This window comes from Mobula birostris, chromosome 11, assembly GCF_030028105.1.
Source record: "Mobula birostris isolate sMobBir1 chromosome 11, sMobBir1.hap1, whole genome shotgun sequence".
NCBI classification, from domain to species: Eukaryota; Metazoa; Chordata; class Chondrichthyes; order Myliobatiformes; family Myliobatidae; genus Mobula; species Mobula birostris.
In genome coordinates, this window is record NC_092380.1 from 24,118,635 (window position 1) to 24,139,396 (window position 20,762).

Here is a 20,762-nt window from a genome sequence, read left to right on the forward strand (position 1 = left end):
CACTGGGCAATGTAAATTGTCCTGTGATTAGGTTAGGGTTAATCTGGTTGTCAGAGGCAACATGACTCTGTGCTGCATTGCTAAATTAATTAATTAATTAACTGCTTCCATAATCTGTGGACTCAATTATGAGGACTCTTTGTCTCATGTTCTTGATATTTAATACTTATTAATCTGTCTTTTAGTGTCTCTTTTTTCTCTCTTTTGTATTTGCAATTTGTTGTCTTTTGAACATTCGTTCTATCATGTTTGTTGGATTTACTGTGAATGCCCATAAGAAAACGAATCTCAGGGTTGTATATGGTGGCATATATGTTTCAATAGGTACATTTAATGTCAGAAATGTATACAGTATACATCCTGAAATTCTTCTTCTTCACAAACATCCACAAAAACAGAGGAGTGCCACAAATAATGAATGACAGTTAAATGTTAGAATCCCAAAGCCCACCCCCATGCATAAGCAGCAGCAAAACAATGACCCCTCCCCCAACGGGCACTCAAGTGTGCAGCAAAGCATCAATAAAGACACAGCCTTGCAGTACCCTGAAGACTACTAGTTCACCCAGTATTCAACATACCACAGGCTCTCTCTCTCCCTCTCTTCCCCCTAATAAGGGAAAAAGAGATGTCCCTGTTTCACAGTGAGAGGGGAGACATAACAAAACAACTCGCTGGTTTATGGTGTTAAAAGTCTGTTGCATTGCTTCTCCCAAGCTCTGTGCCCAAAGAACTCGAGTCTCTGGGCACACAGCCAGCAACCAGCTCGCTGCTTTTGATCTTCCGTGTACTCCCATGACACATCAGGCGGCAGCACCAGCCTTGAATCCGCCGCCTCCAGAGCCAAGAAAATCGGGCACCCTGAAGGCTCACTAGTCTTCCAGGCTGCATCCTTGGCATCTCGATATGATTATATTTTGATAAGTTTACTTTGAACTTGGCACCTCAACTTTCCATGCCCCTGTACCCCAGTGATTCCGTGCTCCAACTAACTCCACAGCTGCTGCCTGACCTGCCGAGCTCCCCCAGCGTTTTGTGTGTGCGGCTGTGAGTTCCCAGCCCCAGCAGAATGTCATGCTTACGAGCCGCATGGACTGAGGTGTCGAGCACCAGGATTCACTGGTCTCTGTCTTACACAGGTGACAAAGAAGGGGGAGGTCTTGAGCATACATAAGGATATCACCATGGTGACTGTGGGAGTGACATCCACAAGCCCGAGCTTTTCCCTTCCGAATGTCATGCTACTTGCCCGACCGATCGACAGCCTGAGGGAGATGGTGTGCAACTGCCGAATCTCGACCGATAGATGCCCCATGGAGCTCACCAGGTAAGGTGGGTGGGGTGGGGGGTGGGGGCACAAGGGGACCTCACTTGAGGAGTCACAGAAGCATTCAGTATCCAGACTGCCACGGGTTGGGGTGAAAGGCGAGGTAAACTGGTCCACGTGAAGTTGGTAATGTCAGTGGAGAATGGGAATAGATGGACACTAAATCTTTTCTTTCTTTCTTTCTTTTCAAATCTTTTTATTATTATTATTATCCAAAATTAACACGAGTACATTGAAGTAAGCAACACTTACAATGTCTCAAGAATGTCTCCATCTTGGGACACTAAATCTTTTTATTTTATTTAGAGATTCAGCACGGTAACTGTGCTTTCCAGCCTAACAAGCCCAGGCTGCTTAATTACACCCACGTGACCAATTAACCTACTGGCCCAAATGCCTTTGGGATGTGAGAGGAAACCAGAGCACGAGGGGGAAACGTAGGAGGTCCTTACCTGCAGCTGCAGGAATTGAACCCGAGTTGCTGGTGCAGTAATTTGCATTGATTTGAATTTGAATTTATTTAAATCTTACATCCCCCGTCCCACAATGCGACGGAGTAAAACTCTTTGCGTCATGACTCCATTGCAATGTGCAGACGTGAATTTAAAGGCCTAATGGCTTGTAGAAATAAACTCCTCCTGTAGCCTGTTGGTCCTGGCTTTAATGCTGTGGTACCATTTGCCAGACAGAAGCAGCTGAAACAGCTTATGGTTGGGGTGACTGGAATCCCCGATGCTCTCCCAGGCCTTCTTTACGCACCTGCTGTTGTAAATGTCCTCAGTGGAGGGAAGATCACATCCCAGATGTGCTGGGCTGTCCGTACCACTCTCTGCAGTGCCCAGCGATTAAGGCTGGTGCAGTTCCGACACCAGGCGGTGATACAGCCAGTCAGGATGCTCTCAGTAGTGCCCCTGTAGAAGATCTTGAGGATTTGGGGCTCATGCTGAATTTCTTCAGTCGCCTGAGGTGGAAGAGAGACTGTTGTGCTTTATTTTTAGCCACAAAGCCGGTGTGTGCAGTCCAGGTGAGATCTTCAGTGATGTGAATACCGAGGAACTTGAAATTGTTCACCCTCTCAACTGCAGTCTGATTGATGTCGATCGGGGCGAGCCTGTCTCCGTTCCTCCTGTAATCCACCATCAGCTTTTCAGGCTTTTGGACATGGAGGGAGAGGTTGTTATCTTGGCACCACTGTGTCAGGGTGTCGACCTCTCCTCTGTAGGCTGTCATAGTGGTACGCTAACCACTACACTACCATGCCACTCCCTCTATCCCATTGTTCACCTCTCAACATCTCGTTGACACAGTTCCAGACTTTCAGAAGTGATCCAGTTAGAATCAGCTCCATCAGGAGACCAAGATGGAGGGACACTCTAAGTGGGTTGCTTTTAATTTTTTTTGTGTGTGGGGGTGGGGGGATATAGACAGGAACAAGGCCCGTTCCTAACTGACCCTGAGGGACCTAGCAGTGAGCTGCCTTCTTGAACCTTTGCAGTCCTTCTGGTGAAGGTGCTGTTGGGGAGAGAATCGTAGGATTTGGACCCAGTAACGATGAAAGTGTAACATGTAGACAAAATGCTGGAGGAACTTATCAGAGGAATAAATGGTCACTGTTCTCAGCCGGAAATATTAACTACTTATTTCCCTCCGTAGATGCCGCCTAACCTGCTGACCTTTTCCCACTTGGAGTACTGTGCTCAGTTTTGGTCACCTCACTATAGGAAGGATGTGGAAACTATAGAAAGGGGGCAGGGGAGATTTACAAGGATGTTGCCTGGATTGGGGAGCATGCCTTATGGGAATAGGTTGAGTGAACTTGGCTTTTTCTCCTTGGAGCAACGGAGGATGAGAGGTGACCCGATAGAGGTGTATAAGGTGATGAGAAGCTTTGATTGTTTGGACAGTCGGAGGATTTTTCCCAGGGCATAGTTTTAAGATGCTTGGAAGTAGGTACAGAGGAGATGTCAGGGTTAAGATTTTCAAGCAGAGAGTGGTGAATGGGCTGCTGGTGACGGTGGTGGAGGTGAATACAATAGGGTCTTTTAAGAGACTGCTGGATAGGTACGTGAAGCTTAGAAAAATAGACTATGGGTAACCCTAGATAATTTCTCAGGTAAGTACATGTTTGGCACAGCATTGTGGGTCGAAGGGCCTGTATCGTGCTGTAGGTTTTCTATGTTTCTATGTGTGCGTGCATGTGTATGTGTGTGTTATTCAGGATTTCGAGCATTGGCAGAATCTCTGGTATAATGACGAAAGCTCTGTCCAGTTACCAGTCAGGATGGTATGCGAGTCTGAGGACAACCTGCAGGCGCTGGCTTTATTCATGACGAGAGACCATGACGCGAATGGTTTGGACCCAAGGCTGGAGTATCCAAGGCTAGAATCGAGACTGAGTATTAAGCTGGAACGAGAACTGAACAAAAACACAATGCTAGACAATATCTCTAGTTAGAGCACCGAACCTCAGTTCAGGGGCTCTTCAAATACTCAATTCTTGCTGCCCAAACCATGACTGCTAATTAGCAGGATGGTCCTGAACCCTTAAAAGAGTCATGACAGCTCTCCATATTCCAGAGAGTTAGAGCATCTAAGCCCCAGAAAATGGCACGGTAACTTTATTCCCCTGTGTCCCACTGTCCTTGTCCTTGGTGGGTTTGTAAGCTGTTGTCACGGTAGCCCGAGCGAATAACTACAAGGTACTTTGTACGTGGTCCATCCTGCGGCCACTGTGTGTCCAGCCAGTGGTGGGGGGAAGGGGTAGTGAGGGATTAGGCTGGTGGCTGGGTGCCAATCAGTCACATTGCCTTTACCCGGATGGTGTTGAGCCGACTGGTGAACTGCTGTTCCTGGATAGCCAGCCTCCGAGGTGCTCCTGTCATCGCCATGGTAATCAACGAGCCACACAGCAGGGAAACAGGCCCTGCAGCCTGTTGGGTCTGACTGACCAACAACTAACCATTTGGACTCGGTAGAACACAGAACACTACAGCAAAGTACAGGTCCCACTAGGGCGATGTTTGGGGCTAGCACATATAGCAAATATATTTAACTGATATCAGCTACTAGCCTTCAGATTCAAATAGGAATTGTGGATGAAATCTAAAATGCAGTTCTGAACAATGGGTTCCTAAGAACCATGTAGCAGGGTTAATTGGGAAGAACAGACAATGCTGATTTAGATTCATTACTTGAAAGTACTTGGATGTCTGTAATACAGGTGCGAACAGGGCGGTGGGATGGCGGGAAGATCCAGGCATTTGAAACTATTACATGCAATTCAAAGGAAGCATTGTAAATATGGAATTGTCCTTTAAACTTTAGCCTGAATCCTTTGACCTTTAGCATATAAAATATCATGTAAAGTTAGGCCAGGCAGACCTCTTGCTCCGAAAGGGGCTCTCTCTTTCTCTCTATCTCTCTCTTGTGACTCCAAAGGCTGTCAGTTTATTTGTGATACTTTGTCAAATACAGAGTCTGCCTCATATCTACCTGTACTTCTCTCTGGTGACTTCATTCATGCAATGGTGGGTGGGGGGGGACATAATGTGCTGACCTTTTAACCTCCTCTAATATCCCTCAACACAGCCCTCCATTTTTCTATTATCCTTGTGCCTAACTGAGAGAACTAATCACAAACCCATCAACCTCCACTTTGAATGATTTGGCCTCCACAGCCATCTAAGCCAATGAATTCCACAGATTCACTGGCCTCTGTCTAAAGGAGGTGGTGTGGGTCACCCTGCTGTAGGAAGGATGCAGAAAAGATTTACAAGGATGTTGCTAGGACTCAAGGGAATGGGTTATAGAGACAGGCTAGGAAACTGAAGGGTGATCCTACAGAGGTGTATAAAGTTGTGAGGAGCCTGGATACTCAGTGTGTTTCCCAACAAGGGAGAATCAAAAACTAGAGGAGATGGAATTAAGGTGAGAGGGAACTTGAGAGGCAACTTTTTTTTATACAGTGGGTGCTCGGTATAGCTGTCAGAGAATGTGGTCAAGGCAAATACATTAACACTTGGAAGATAAAACAGTACAGAACAGGACAGGCCCTTCGGCCCACAATGTTAGGCTGAACTCACAGGTGTAATTCTCTGTTAATCCTCTCCTGGCTGCACTGTGCAAATCAACCACATGATGGCAGCAATGAACTGTGACAAGACGTGAAGCCTCAAATGTCAAACAAGAAAACACTCTAAAATGGGAAGGGAGGGTGAGGGATGATGCAGGCTGAGGAGAGGGTGATTACTGTTCAGGATTGTCATACTTGCCAATTCAGAATGAAGAGTTTAATAAAATAAGAGCTTGGGTCCCTCCTATACCCTGCTTATTCCAGGTCCTCTTACTCTCTGCTTCCTATGGCTCTGATTTACTGAGCTCTCAGTTCTTGCCGTTGTGTTTCATCTCCTCTCCCCCTTCCCTGTCCGACTCTCGGCAGCCTCTAACAACTCTCCGAAGACTTCCCATTGCTCATCCCTCTTACGTATCCTCCTCTTCTGTCGCCCCACCGTTCTTGACCCAAAACCATTGGTACAGTAGCATAGTGGTTAGCACAACACTTTACGGTACCAGCAACCCTGGTTCAGTTGCTGCCACTGTCTATAAGGAGTCTGTATATTCTCGTGACCACATGGGTTTCCTCTGGGTGCTCTGGTTTCCTCCCACAGTCCAAAGACATGCCGGCCAGTAGGTTAATTGGTCATTGTAAATTGTCCATGATTTGGCATGGATTAAATTGAGGGTTGCTGCGTGTCACAGCTGTAGAGCCTATTCTGCACTAATTCTCAATAAAATTAAATAAAATAGTTGCCTCTTGACACCGGCCATTAATAATGACTGCAATTACATCAATATGTATTTGTATGCACGTGACTAACCAATCCGCCTGCTGTTGTAATAACATTCAATGTGGAAAGTACCTTGCAGTCCATCTGCCTCTGTGGAAGGAAGCCTCTGCAAGTCTTGATGAAGGGTCACAGCCTTCCCTGGTATTGATAAACTATAATCATCGATACCTAATTCCTGGGAAGTTCATTTCCCTTCCCAGTTTCTGCCTGATCTGCTGAGTTCCTCCAACGTTTTATAAGACCATAAGACATGGGAGCAGAATTAGGCCATTCGGCCAATCAAGTCTACTCCGCCATTCAATCATGGCTGACTTATTATTCCCCCCCACCCCCATTCTCCTGCTTTCTCCGCTTAACCCTTACTAATCAAAAACCTATTGACCTCTGCTTTCAATATACCCAATGACTTGTCCATGGCAACGAATTCCACAGATTCACCTCCCTCTGGCTGAAGAAATTCCTCCTCATCTCTGTTCTAATGGGAAGTCCTTCTATTCCGAGGCTGTTCCCTCTAGTCCGTAATCCTGTGGCAGGATTTTCTACAGGTGCTATGTAAAATGAGGTGGTTGTCGTTCCATCAAAGGCAGGGACATGTGAACTATCAATTATTCGGTGTGTGTTCCCGTTGATATTTCACAGATTATGTTGCGGTATTTTAGTCCAACTTTAAGACTCAATTCTTTTAATATTTTCTTATGATCTGTGTAATTGGCAAGTGAGGATTTATTGCCCTTTCCCTGAGGTTTTCCCAGGGTTGGAATGTCTAATTCTAGAGTGCATCAATTTAAGGTGAGGGGGTGGGCGTAGGTTCCTTCAGAATGTTATAGCCGGAGAAAGTAACGGGGATAAGCTCAGAGGTGATATCCATGGTCAACCGCAACCAAAGCAGGACCTCAAAGGGGGGTGGGTTTCAAAGGAGATGTGTGGGGCAAGACACAGGGAGTGGTGGGTGCCTTGAATACACTGGTGGAGGCAGATATCACAGAGAGAGTTAAAATGCTCTTGGAGATAGGCCCGTGCAGAGGGATATTGACCATGCGTAGACAGCAGGAATTGGGTATTGATATTGGTTTATCATCAACTGAGACGCAGTGATTTTTTTTTTGCATTCTGTTCATACAGATCGTTACTACACAGTGCATTGAGGTAGAACAAAGTAACAATGCAGAATAAAGTGTAACAGCTACAGAAAGAGTTCAGTGCGGGTAAACAATAAAGTGCAAGATGATATGAGGTACATTGTGAGGTCAGGAGTCCATCTTATCGTCCAAGAGTCTGGTAACAGTGGGATAGAAACTGTCCTTGAGCTTGGTGGTTCATGCTTACAAACTTTCATACTTCCTCCCGCATGGGAGAGGGGAGAAGAGAGGATGTTCGGGGTGGGTGGGTAGGGCGTTTGATTACGCTGACGGCTTTTACTGAGGCAACGAGACATAGACAGAGTCTGTGGAGGGAAGGCTGCTTCTCGTGGCATGCTGAGCTGAATCCACAACTCTTGCAATTTCTTTAGCTCAATTTGTTCAGCACAAAATCGTGGCCAAGTTACGCAGCCTGCATTTAGAACACCCGTACACAGTGCTGAACTTCGTCAGAGAGTAAGCATGATACAAATATAATGCCCTGGTTAAGATTTATACTGCTCTGCTGTAGGTATTTGTTTTCAGCAGTGTCCTGCACAAGCAGTGTGTCCTGCTGGTAGAACGTTTTGGCTTTGGCTCGAGATAAGACGCCATGTTGTTTAACTTGGGAATGTTGTGTCGCTGTTCAGGATGGTGGGATCAGGAGAAAGTTATTTCCTACCGACCGACAATTGTGCAGGAACAACATTTACACAGCATTCGCTCAGATCAAGGTTTCTTTAATCGGAACTTCACACCACGCCCACCCCCCTCTCACCGCCCCTCACCCTCACCACCCACCCCCTCTTTCCACCCCCTCCCTATCCCCAATCCCTCCCTCTCCTCCCCATTTCCCTCCCCACCTGTTTTCTTTTGGTTCCTCCCTCTTTGCCTCTCCCTATCTGTATTCTGCTGGTCACTGTGTTGTATCTGTGCCATTGTTTGCTTGGTGATGGTTGATGTCTGCTCCCCTTTCCTTTCCACGTGGAGGTCGTTGACTGCTGGTTCACTCTCCATTTCTCTGACAGGCTTTTCCCTCTCTGCTTCGTGAACATTTCGATCCACGACGTCTACAACCGGCAGCTACGGCTGAAACTCGCCAACGGCCGTGCCTTTTACCTCCAGCTGTATGTCCACCCGGACTGTGAGAACGAGGTTTTTGAGCGCTGGATGAAACTTGTGACCCTCCTCCACAACAATCCAGAGAACGTGTACGGCTACGAAGCCATCACTCCTGAGATCGAGTGTATCCTGGAGCAGACGAGCGTTGAGACCTTGGCTACCGAGCTCTCTGACTGGCAACTGGAAGAACCTGCCATGTCACCGGTAGGTTCAGTCTCTCTTTCAAAGGGAGACGGCGGGGTTGCGGCATCACTGTTTAAGGTCAGACCTTTAGACAATAAGATATAGGAGCAGAATTAGGCCATTTTGCCCATCAAGTCTGACCACCCTGGCTGATTCTGTCAATCCCATTTCCCCACCTTCTCACTGTAATATACAGCATGGAGCACTACAGCACAGTACAGGCCATTCAGCCCACAGTGTTGTGCTGACTTTTAATCCTTCCCTCCCACAAACCCTTCTCTTTTACTTTCATCTATTTGCCTATCTAAGAGTCTCTTAAATCTCCCTAAGGTATCTGTCTCTACAACCACCCTTTGCAACACATTCCACACACCCAACATTCTCTGTGTGCAAAAAAAAATACCTCCGACAAACTTCCTAAACATTCCTCCGATCTTCTTAAAATTACATTCTCCTGTATTATCCATTTCTACCCTGGGGGGAAAAGTCTCTGGCTATCCAATCGATCAATGCCTCCAATCATCATGTACACCTCTATCAAGTCACCTCTTGTCTTCTTTTGCCCCAGTTTGTTCATCCTATAAGACATGCTCTCTAATCCAAGTAATGCTCAAGCCCCTTACCAGTAAAGAATCTTCCAAACTCTGCCTTAAATGCACCGTTGACCTCGTTTCGTGCGGCAAAGAATTCTCCAGATTCACCACCCTTTAAGAAATTCCTCCTCACCTCTGTTCTAGAAAGATGCCCTTGTATTCTGTGCCCTTTGTTTCTCAACTCTACCCCTATAGGAAATATCCTCTTCCCATCCACTGTATCTGAGCCTTTCAATATTTGGTAGGTTCAAATGAGATTCCCCCTCATTCTTCTAAACTCCAGCAGGTACTGACCCAAAGGCACTCTGGAGATGATCCTCTGCACCCTCTCCAAAGCCCCCACATTCTTCTTGTCGTGGGACAACCAGAACAACAGAAAGTAATAAACGTGATCTAACAGATGCAACATAGCATCTTTCCTCTTGTACTCCGTGCTTTGATCAATAAAGGCAAGGATGCGAACGCCGCCGTTCTCAATTATAGCTACTTTCAGGGGAGCTACGGACTTGGGCATCAAGATCTCTCGGTACCTCGGTGCTCCAGCAGGTCTGCCATTAACTGCATACTTTCCCCTTACTTTGCCCATGAACGTGGACAACACTGTTGTGGATGCCGAGTTGCAGCATTTTAAGGGAATAACATCTGCTCCTGGTGGCCTTTTCTCTTAGTTCGCATGTGGTCTTCTTGATCGGTCAATCGGAAGTGGCCCCTCCAATGCGGGCTGCATTCCGAGGGGATTCTTCTGTACCGTCTCCAAAGCGCCCACACCCTTCCTATAATGGGGTGACCTGACTTAACCCCTGCTCCTACCCCTCGGTAATGTTGAACTAATGATCCCCCTCTTTCCCCACCCCACCTCCTTGCGCCAGGCCATGCGGGAGTACTACGAGACCAATCGCCCAGGCAGCGGGAAGAGTGACAAGAGCAGGAAGAGCGAGAAGAGCGAGGTGAGCGAGAAGCCCGAAGACTGCAGCACGAGGACCCGGAGCAGGAGCCGGAAGAGCGACTCCGGCAAAGCGGAGGAGGCTGAGAGCACTCCAGACTTCAGCCAGGAGCAGGAGTCCTGGCCTCCCATCGAACCGTGGGTATCCCCCTTCTGGGTGCTGTAGGTTTTGTGTGTGTGTGTGTGTGTGTGTTTGCGGTCAGCAGTGAGTAGGATGATAGATCAGGGTGGGTGGAGTTGGGCTCTTACTCAAGAGAAAGTCCAACATCACTGTGGTACGGAGGGAGAGAAGGTGTAGATGTGGAATCGAAACAAAATTCCATCTCCTGTCTCGGAGGGAAGTGTTATTCAATAGAATGGACCAGGGCTACCGTCTCTGCCTCTGCTGAGAAGGTCTCCATTAATCCCAACCAGACCAAATTTGCGTGGCTGTAACATGGAAGCAGGTTCGTGGGTTTGGTGAGTGAGACCGAAAACACTGACTACAAATAAGCATATTAATAATTTATTTTAAAATAGTTTTAAAAAATTGACCAACCATTTAAGTCCCTCCAAGTTACACAAACTACAGAACTAAATATTCAATAGACACTTAGTTAAAAGTACGTGCGGAGCATACCTTCCTGACGGTTCTGCGAGGCGCGCCCTGAGAACAAAAGGAAAGAGAGTGTGAGCCTCTCGCACGTGTGTTACTCTTTATACCCGGGGTGTTTGAAATTGGATGCCAGGTGCTGTGGCGCGCAAGCCAACAATGGGAAGGGCGCCTGCGGCTTTTAAACTAACCGATCCACGAAAGCGGCTTCCGACTGGCAAGTAAGCCGCACCTCTACGCCACAGCGGCGCAGTGAGTAAATCCCTGCTTCCGAGCTCCGGGATCAATTCCAATGCCCAGCACTGTTTGTGTGGAGTTTGCACACTCACCCCACGACCGCATGGGTTTCCCCTGGGTGCTCCGGTTTCCTCCCACACCCCAAACAGCAGTCGGACATTGCGATTCAAATTTGGATTAATACGTGGAAAAGTACAGTGAAATGTGCTCTTTGCATTAACAACCAACACAACCGAAAGGTGTGCTGGGGGCAGCCCACAAGTGTCACCAACGTAGCACGGCCACGGTGCTCGGTAGAAATGGGATCAGCTAGGATTGTTGTAACTGGTTATTTGATGGTCAGTATCAACTCAATGAAGTGAAGGGCCTGTTTCCACTCTATCCATCTATCAGTCTTAAAAGTTGTGCAGATAACCTTCAGAATAGTTAACCTTGAATTAATATTGGTAAAACCAAATCACTGGCCAATATTGCTGTCCATATGGGCCTGACTGCATACAAATTGACAATGTTTTTCCTACAATACAGCATTGCAAAAGTACCTCAGTGATTCTAAAAGGCTCTACGCAAACATAGTTTTTTAAATATAGTACAGGTCCTTTGGCCATAATGTTCTGTTGACCTATTCCACCATTAATCTAATTTGTCTCTCCTGTCTGGCCCATTACTCTCTATTGTTCTTATAGCTGTATCTGTCTAAGAGCCTCTTAAGAATCCCTATTGGATCCGCCTCTACCACTACCCCCCTGCAGTACGATCTAGCATGATCTGTGAGTGTGTATGTAAAAAAAACAATGATTTTACAACTTTGACATTCCCCTAAACTGTCCTCTGTTCACCTTAAAAGTACCTTTATGTATTAATACTCCGGTATTAGCCATTTGCTGCTCTGGGAAAGATTCTCTGGCTGTCCACAATCAACGCCTCCTTCACTTCAATGAGAAAAGCCCTGGCTCGCTCAACCTAACCTCATAAGTGATACAAGAGAGGAAAAAAATGAGTTAACATTTCAGGTAGATGAAATATTACCTCAGCTTCTTCCTCCACAGACGGTGCTTGATTTGCTGAGTGTTTCGAACATATTTTACATATTTTTTTTAAATTCTAAACTCCACAGGATGGTTTTTTCTTACTAATAGTAAACGGTTCCATTTGAAAAGGCGAAGGAGGGTGGGAGGGAGAGAGGCTGTGGATGGTGGTGAGGGTGGGGTGACGGAGACAGGATTCGCATGGGTTAGGATTGTGGGAGCAATGCTGATGTTCTATGGGTTCAGGATGCTAGGGCAGGGCTGGGGACCGTGTGAGAGCTACTGGCCAGAGGCAACTTCACAAAGAGAATTGCCAAAAGAAGCAGCAGGGAAATTGAAGAGGAATTCATTTACCAGGAAGAGTTGTGGAGAACTGCAAAATGCAGAGGATAATAGAGGACAGTTGGAGAATGGATTAGAAACATATACTCAGTGACCACTTTATTAGGAGCACCTGTACACCTGCTAATCTAATCCGCCAATCACGTGGCAGCAACTCAACGCTTAACAGCATGCAGACATGGTCAAGAGGTTAGTTGTTGTTCAGACCAAACGTCAGAATGGGGAAGAAATATGATATTCGTGACTTTGACCTTGGAATGATTGTTGATGGTTTGAGTATAGCAGAAACTGCTGAATCCCTGGGATTTTCACACACAACAGCACACAACTCTAGTGCAGGGCTTCTCAACCTGGGGCCCACAGACCTCTCGGTATTGGTCCATGGCATAAAAAAGGTTAGGAACCCCTGCTCTAGAGTTTACAGTTAATGCTCCAGCAAGCGGCAGTTCTGTGGGCATAAAAGCCCTGTTAATGAGAGGGATCAGAGGAGAATGGCCAGACTGGTTCAAGCTAACAGGAAGACAACATTAACTCAAATAGCCAGTGTTACAACAGTGGTGTGCAGAAAAGCATCTCTGAATCTTGAAGTGGAGGGGCTACAGCAGCAGAAGACCACAAACTTACGCTCAGTGGCCGCTTTATTGGGTAGAGGAGGTTCTAATAAAGTGGGTACAGGAAGAACCTAATAAAGTGGCTACTGAATGTCAATGGATTAGAGTTGAGGGCGTAGGGAAATGGGTGATGGTAGAAGGGTTGGCTCCAGTCAGAAAGCTCTTGGAAGAGTTTCCAAGGGTGGAAAAAGCTGCAAAATTTCCTTGTGCGCCATTGGAATCGACCAATATTCAGTAGATCAATCGTGTAATCATCTCAACTCTCATCTGATTCCTATGGACTCAGCTTCAAGGCTTTACGATTAATTTCCTTGGTATTATTTCATATTTTTATTATTATAATTTTATTTTTTTTGTACTTGCAGTTTGTCTTTTGCACATTGGTTGTCAGTCTTTGTGTGTAGTTTTTCATTGATTCGATTGTTTTTTTTTGTTCTGTGAATGCCCGCAAGAAAATGAATCTCAGGGTTGTATGGTATATGATGACCAATGTGCAAAAGACATACTTGTCATCATCGTTACGTGCCGTATCATGAGACGTAGGCAATCATTGTCTTTCCATGACCGTGATTGTTCCTGCAAGATTTTTCAACAGAAGTGTCTTGCCCCCATTGCCTTCCTCTGGGAAGTGTCTTTACAAGATGGGTGACCCCAGCCATTATCAATGCTCTTCAGAGACTGTCTGCCCGGTGTCAGTGGTCGCATAACCAGGACTTGTGATATGCACCAGCTGCTCATCCGACCATCCACCACCTGCTCCCATGGCTTTATGTGACCCTAATTGTGGGGCTAAGCAGGTGCTACACCTTGCCCAAGGGTGACCTGAAAGCTAGTGGAGGGAAGGCGTGCCTTACACCGCCTTTGGTAGAGACACAGCGCCACCCCGCCACACACATGTGTCCTTTGATAATTTACTTTGAACTTTGAGATTGTCTCCAGCCCTCCCTCTGGCTCCCCCTACTTCACATCTACATGAAGTGCTGTCGTAGGAAAGCAGCATCCATCATCAAAGGTCCGCAGCACCCCCCAGGCCGTGCTCTTCTCTCACTGCTGCCTTCAGGTAGAAGGTACAAGAGCCTCAGGACTCACACCACCAGGTTCAAGAGCAGTCACTATCCCGCAAATATCAGGCTCTTGAACAAAAGGAGATAACTACACTCATCTATTGAAATACCCTCTCAACCAATGATCTCACTTTAAGGGCTCTTTATCCTGTTATTACATGCTCTCGTTATTTATTGCTATTTACTTATATTTGTATTTGCACAGTTTGTTGTATTCTAAGCTCTTGCTCTTTCATTGATCCTGTTTACAGTTACCATTCTATAGATTTGCTGAGTATGCCCGCAGCAATAAGAATCTTGGGGTAGTATGTGGTGACGTGTATGTAATAAATTTTACTTGGAGCTTTGAACTTTCGCCTTGATCCCGATGGTTACAGTGTGATATAAATCACTGCATGTGCGCCATTGTCACAATTCGCTTTTCCGCTAACCGCCATCGTACTTTATCCAACAGGCCTAAGAGAAAGAAGAAAACTCGAGGTATGATGTTTGGTTGGCACGGAGATCGAGCTGTTTGGGTAAAGTAAGAATGATTAAGGGGAGGGGAGAGTCCGGGACGTTAATAGGTATGTCAGAGTTGACCATGATGATTTGACATTGAAACATATTGCCCACTGGCGGGTTCAGTGTAAACATCTAGACACCCATCCCATTTCCAGCTAGTCTTGGCCACTATTCCTCTTTTCTCTCCCTCCCCTGAATTTTAAAGCTGTTTTATGCCCTGTAAGAGATAGAAGGACATCTATGTGAAAGTACAAATCACTCTCCTTCTCCGTGGGTGCTGCAAACCCACTGAATAATTCCAGCACTTTGTGGCACTTGAGAGAACTGGGGCCCGAACAGATGCTCATGTCACCATTCACTTACCCTGTTCCTTTGCACCATTAGCAGCATCGAACCAAGTGTCCGTGATGCATCAACAGTAGGAGTTTAATCTTAACAATGCAGTTCTTTCACCCCATTGCTGGAGAGGTTTTAAATGCAGCTGAAGGAACATTTGTTAATGGATGGCCCCCTTCGCCTGCATCCAGTGAATAGATAAAATATCCATAAGACATAGGAACAGAAGTAGGCCATTCAGCCCATCGAGTCTGCTCTGCCATTCCATCATGACTGATTTATTATCCCTCTCAACCCCATTCTCCTGCCTTCTCCCTGTAACCTTTGACTCCCCGACTAATGAAGAAGCTATCAACCTCCACCTTAAATATACTCAGTGATTTTCACCTCCACAGCCGCCCATGGCAATCAATTCCACAGATTCACTACTCCCTGGCTAAAGAAATTTCTCCTCATCTCTGTTCTTAATGGACATCCCTCTAGCCTTGAGACCCTCTCGTTCTAGACTCACTCACTATACGAAACATCCTCTCTACCCAGACCTTTCAAAATTTGGTAGGCTTCAATGAGATTCCCCCTCTTCCCCCACCCCCCCAACCCATTCTTCTAAACTGCAGCAAGTACAGGCCCAGAACCATCAAACACTCCTCAACCGTTAACCCTTTCAATTCATGGAATCATTCTTGTGACCCTCCTCTGGAACCTCTCCAATGCTAGCATATCTTTTCTCAGATAAGAGGCCAAAAGCTGCTCTCAATATTCCAACTGCAGCCTGACCAATGCCTTAAAAAACCTCAGAATTACATTCTTGCTTTTGTATTCTAATCCCCTCCAAATGAATGTTAACATTGCATTTGTCTTCCTGCAAGTTAACCTTTAGGGAATCCTGCACAAGGACTCCTAAGTCCCTTTGCACCTTTGATTTTTAATTTTCTCCCCATTTAGAAAATAGTCTATACCTTTATTCCTTCTATCAAAGGGCATGGCCATACACTTCCCTACACTGTATTCAATCTATCATTTCTTTGCTCATTCTCCTAATCTGTTTGTGTCCTCCTGTAGATTCCCTACTTCCTCAACACTATCTGCCCCTCCACCTATCTTTGTATCATCCGCAAACTTGGCCACAAAGCCATCAATTCCGTCATCCAAATCATTGACATATAACAGAAAAGGCAGCCACTCCTAGCCTCCAATCTTCTATCCATGTTAGTATCTCTCCTGTAATACCTTGGGCTCTTGTTATGCAGCCTCATGTGCAGCACATTGTCAAAGGCCTTCTGAAAATCCAAGTAAACAACATCCACTGACTCTCCTTTGTCTATTGTGCTTGTTATTTCCTCAAATAATTCCAAAAAGATTTCCCCTTAAGGAAACCATGATTTTTATCATGTGACTCCAAGTGCCCTGAAACCTCATTCTTTATAATGGACTCTAACTTCTTCCCAACCATGGAAGTCAGGCTAACTGCCCTATAATTTGCTTTCTTCTGTCTCCCTCGCTTTTTCAGTAGGTCAGTAGGTACATTTAATGTCAAAGAAATGTATACAATATACATCCTGAACTTCCTTTTCTTTGCAAACATCCACAAAAACAGAGGAGTGCCCCAAGGAATGAATGACAGTTAAATGTTAGAACCTCGAAGTCCCTCCACCAACTCTCCCTACCAGGCACAAGCAGCAGCAAGGCCACAGCACACCCTCCCCACCAGCAAAAAGCATTTGCACCCTCAACCGAGCACTCAGGCATGCAGCAAAGCATCAAAAAAGACACAGACTTGCAGTACCCCAAAGACTACTCGTTCACCCGGTAATTCGACATACCACAGGCATTCTCACTCTCCCTAATAAAGGAAAAAGAGGTGTCCCTGTTTCGCAGTGAGAGGGGAAACATAACAAACAACTCACTGATTTATGATGTTAAAAGTCCGTTGCGTCGCTTTTTCTGAGCTCTGTGCCCGGAGATTTGGCCCCAGAAAGACTCGAGTCTCTGGACACAGCCTGCAGCGGCTAACTCGCTGCTGCCGATGTTCCGTGTTCTCCCGCGGTGTCAGGGGCACCGGCCTTGAATCAGCCCGTCTCCAGAGCCACGAAAATCCGGCACCCTGAAGGCACGCTAGTTTTCCAGGCCACGTCCTTGGGATATCAAAAAGCGCCGGTCGTGAGGCCCTGAGAGCAGGTTTCATTCCCGCAAGATCCAGAGTCAGAGTGTAACTCCAGGTCAGGGTCTTCAAAAGAACCTTGAAAAGGGAAAAAAAAAGGAGATATCAAAGGTAGAAATAGGGCTATTTCTGAAGATGGAAGCAAAGGAGTTGCTGTTTAGTGCCATCTTAACTTGGCTCCGCCCCTCCTTAAAGCGAGGAGTGACATTTGCAATTTTCCAGTCCTCCAGAACCATTTCAGAATTTAGTGATCCTTGTAAGCTCATTACTAATGCCTCCACAATCTCTTCAGCCACCTCTTTCAGAACCCTGGGTTAGTCCATCTGGTCCAGGTGACTTTTCTACCTTCAGACCTTCCACTTCCCAAGCACCTTCTCCTTAGATACACTCACTTCTGTCCTGTGACACTCTTCGCATTTCTGGTGTACTGTTAGTGTCTTCCACAGTGAAGGCTGGTGCAAAATTTGTGCACTATTTCTTTGTCCCCATTACTACATCTCCAGCATCATTTTCCAGCGGTCCAGTATCCACTCTTGCCTTTCCTTTACTCTTTATGCAGTTATTTGAATAAAAACATATGTGTCCTCTTATATTTTATCAGCTAGTTTCCCTTCATATTTAATCTGTTCCCTCTTTATGGCTCTTTGGTTGCCATTGGTCTTTAAAACTTTACAAATCCTCTAACTGCCCACTAATTATTGCTATATTGTATGCCCTCTGTTTTGCTTATATGTTGTCTTTGACATCACTTGTCCACAACAATTGCCTGAGCCTCCCTTTAGAATGCTTCTTCATCTTTGAGATGTTTCTTACCTGCACCTTCAGAATTGGCCCCAAAACTCCAGCTATTGCTGTTCAGTCATCTTCCCTGATGGTGTCTCCTTCCAGTTAACTTTGGCCAGCTCCTTTCTCATGCCTTTACTTCACTGTAGTACTGACACATTTGACTTTATCATCTCCTGTCTCAAACTGCAGGATGAATTCAATCACATTATGATCACTATCTGCTTCGGGTTCCTTTACCTTAAGCTCCCTAGCCAAATTTGGTTCATTATATAACATCTACAAAGTAATCCAGAAGTGCCTTTCCCCTAGTGGGCTCAACCACAAAAAGCTCCTAAAAAGCCATCTCATAAGCATTTTACAAATTCCCTTTCTTGAGATCCAGCACCAACCTGATTTTCCCAATCTACCACCAGGTTACAATCCCCCATTACTATCGTAACATTGCCTTTTTGACATGCCTTTTCTATCTCCCATTGTAATGGGAAATTCCAGTCCCATTGAAGGACTGGAAAATTGCAAATGTCACTCCTCTCTTTAAGGAGGGACAGAGTGAAGGGAGGGAGGAGAAGATGGCAGCGCGATGCAGCGCGCGCAGCTCTCCAGTGAAATGATATCGTGTTTGTAAGTAGGGCGCCATGCACAATTCTGATTTGATGGAGACAGACGTGAGAAGCAGAGGAACATCTGGAGAAATTTCTGAAATGCCAGGTTCGCTGCTGCTGCTACTGTGCGATCGAGAATCTCCGGAGGGAAGGCCCCAAACTCCCCGGCTTTGCCTGCTGCTGGTGACCGAGGCTGAGGTCGAAGCGTTCGGCAGAGATGGTGCTCGGTACTCGGTGTCAGAGGGCTGGTCAGAGCTCGAAGTTTTCGGACGACTCAGAGTCGGACTGTGGTCGGGCATGGCAAGGAGAGTTTTCTTCCTTCTCCCGTCTGCGTGAGATGTGGGACTTTCGAGAGACTTTGAACTTTTTTACTGTGCCCATGGCCTGTTCTTCATCAAGTTATGGTATTGTTGCTCTGTTGTAACTATATGTTATAATTAGGTGTTTTTTGTTAGTTTTTCAGTCTTGGTTTGTCCTGTGTTTCTGTGATATCACACCAGAGGCATATTGTATCATTTCTTAATGCATGCATTACTAAATGACAATAAAAGAGGACTGCGTGTCCTCATAATCTAATCTAATTTGTAGCCAACATCCTGGCTATTATTTGGAGGACTGTACATAACTTCCATCAGGGTTGTTTTATCCTTGCAGTTTCTTAACTTTACCCGCAAGGATTCTGCATTTTCTGATCCTATGTCACTCACTCTTTCTAAGGATTTGATTTAATTTTTTACCAATAGAGGTACCCCATCTGCCTGTTCCTTTGATACAATGTGTATCCTTGGGTGTTAAGCTCCTAATTCTGTTCTTCTTTCAGCCATGACTCATTGATGCCCACAACGTCGTATCTGCAAATCTCTAATTGAGCTACAAGATCATCTACCTTATTCTATATACTGCATGCATTCCAATATAACACTTCAGTCCTGTATTCATCACCCTTTTTGCTTTTGCCCCCATGTTACAGTTCAACTTATCCCACTGACAGCAATTTTGCCCTATCATTTGCCCGTCCTTCCTTACAATCTCACTACATACTGCACCTAAATGTATAGATGCCCCATCCTTAGCCATATCACTCCCATTCCCATCCACCTGCCAAATTAGTTTAAACCTTCCTGAACTGCTCTAGTAAACCTGCCCGCAAGGGTATTGGTCCCCCTTAGGCTCAAGTTTAACCCGTTCTTTTTGTATAGGTCATACCTTCCCCAGAAGAGATCCCAATGATCCCAAAATATGAAACTCTGCCCCCTGCACCAATATATCTTTCTTGCACTTCCCTCATTTCCTGCAGAAAGTGTAGTCATTGCTGCTGTGCTGTTCTTCCTTCTAGTGTCCCTTTCCATTCAACTTTCGCCGGATCCCCCCTCATCTCATTGTAATTTCCTTTATTCCACTGAAGTACCGACACATTGGAATTTAGTTTCTCCTCAAATTTCAATGTGAACTCGATCGTATTGTGATCACTGTTCCCTCAGGGTTCCTTAACCTTAAGCTCTCTCATCACCTCCGGATCATTGCACAACACCCAATCCAGCACAGCCGATCCCCTGGTGGGCTCAACAACAAGCTGTTCTAAAAACACTCCCTTAGACATTCTACAAATTCTCTCTCGTGAGGTCCAGTACTGGCCTGGTTTTCCCAATCCACTTTCATGTTAAAATCCCCAACGATTATCATGGCGTTGCCCTTCTGATGTGCCTTCTCTATCTCCTGCTGTAATTTGTAATCCACATCCTGGCTGCTTTTTGGAGGCCTGTATACAACTGCCTTTGGGGTCCTTTTACCCTTGCCATTTCTTAACTCAACCCATAGAGACTCTACACCTTCTGATCCTATGTCATTCCTTTCTAATGATTTAATATTTTTTATACATAGGGCCAACCATCCCCTCTGCATACTAACCTATCTTTCCGATACACTGTATATCCTTGGACGTTCAGTTCCTAATGGCAGCCATTCTTTAGCCAAGTTTCAGAGATGGCCACAACGTCATACTTGCCAATCTTTAGCTGAGTTTCAAGATTGTCCATTTTGTTTCTTATGCCACGTGCATTCGAATATAACACTTACAGTCCAGTATTTACCATGACCTCTGGCTGCACACCTTCCCCCTTTAGAATTTATGATGATCATTCTGTAGGAACAGGCAGAGCCCATTTGGCCCTCAGACATATTCTACCGTCCAACGGGAAAACAGCCCAGTCTGAAACGTAACAGATTTCCCTGTTTCACCCTGCTCTCGCGAGGACCATTTCTGATACTTCCCTTCCTTTTAGCACATACAACATAGAACATCACAGCACAGTACAGGCCCTTCAGTCCATGATGTTGTGCTGACCATTTAACCTCTAAGATCACTC

At 45.7% G+C, this 20,762-nt stretch overlaps 1 protein-coding gene across 4 annotated transcripts in view; it reads left to right on the top strand.

Moving 5' to 3' along the window:
• Window positions 1-20,762, top strand: part of LOC140205438 (uncharacterized) — a 49,240-nt gene that overhangs the window by 21,701 nt on the left and 6,777 nt on the right. For all 4 annotated transcript variants that reach the window (XM_072273040.1, XM_072273039.1, XM_072273041.1 and 1 more), the window contains 4 exons: window positions 1,140-1,327; window positions 8,321-8,618; window positions 10,060-10,271; window positions 14,462-14,487. In XM_072273040.1, coding sequence (XP_072129141.1) covers window positions 1,140-1,327; window positions 8,321-8,618; window positions 10,060-10,271; window positions 14,462-14,487 — 724 coding nt within the window. The remainder of the gene's footprint in view (window positions 1-1,139; window positions 1,328-8,320; window positions 8,619-10,059; window positions 10,272-14,461; window positions 14,488-20,762) is intronic.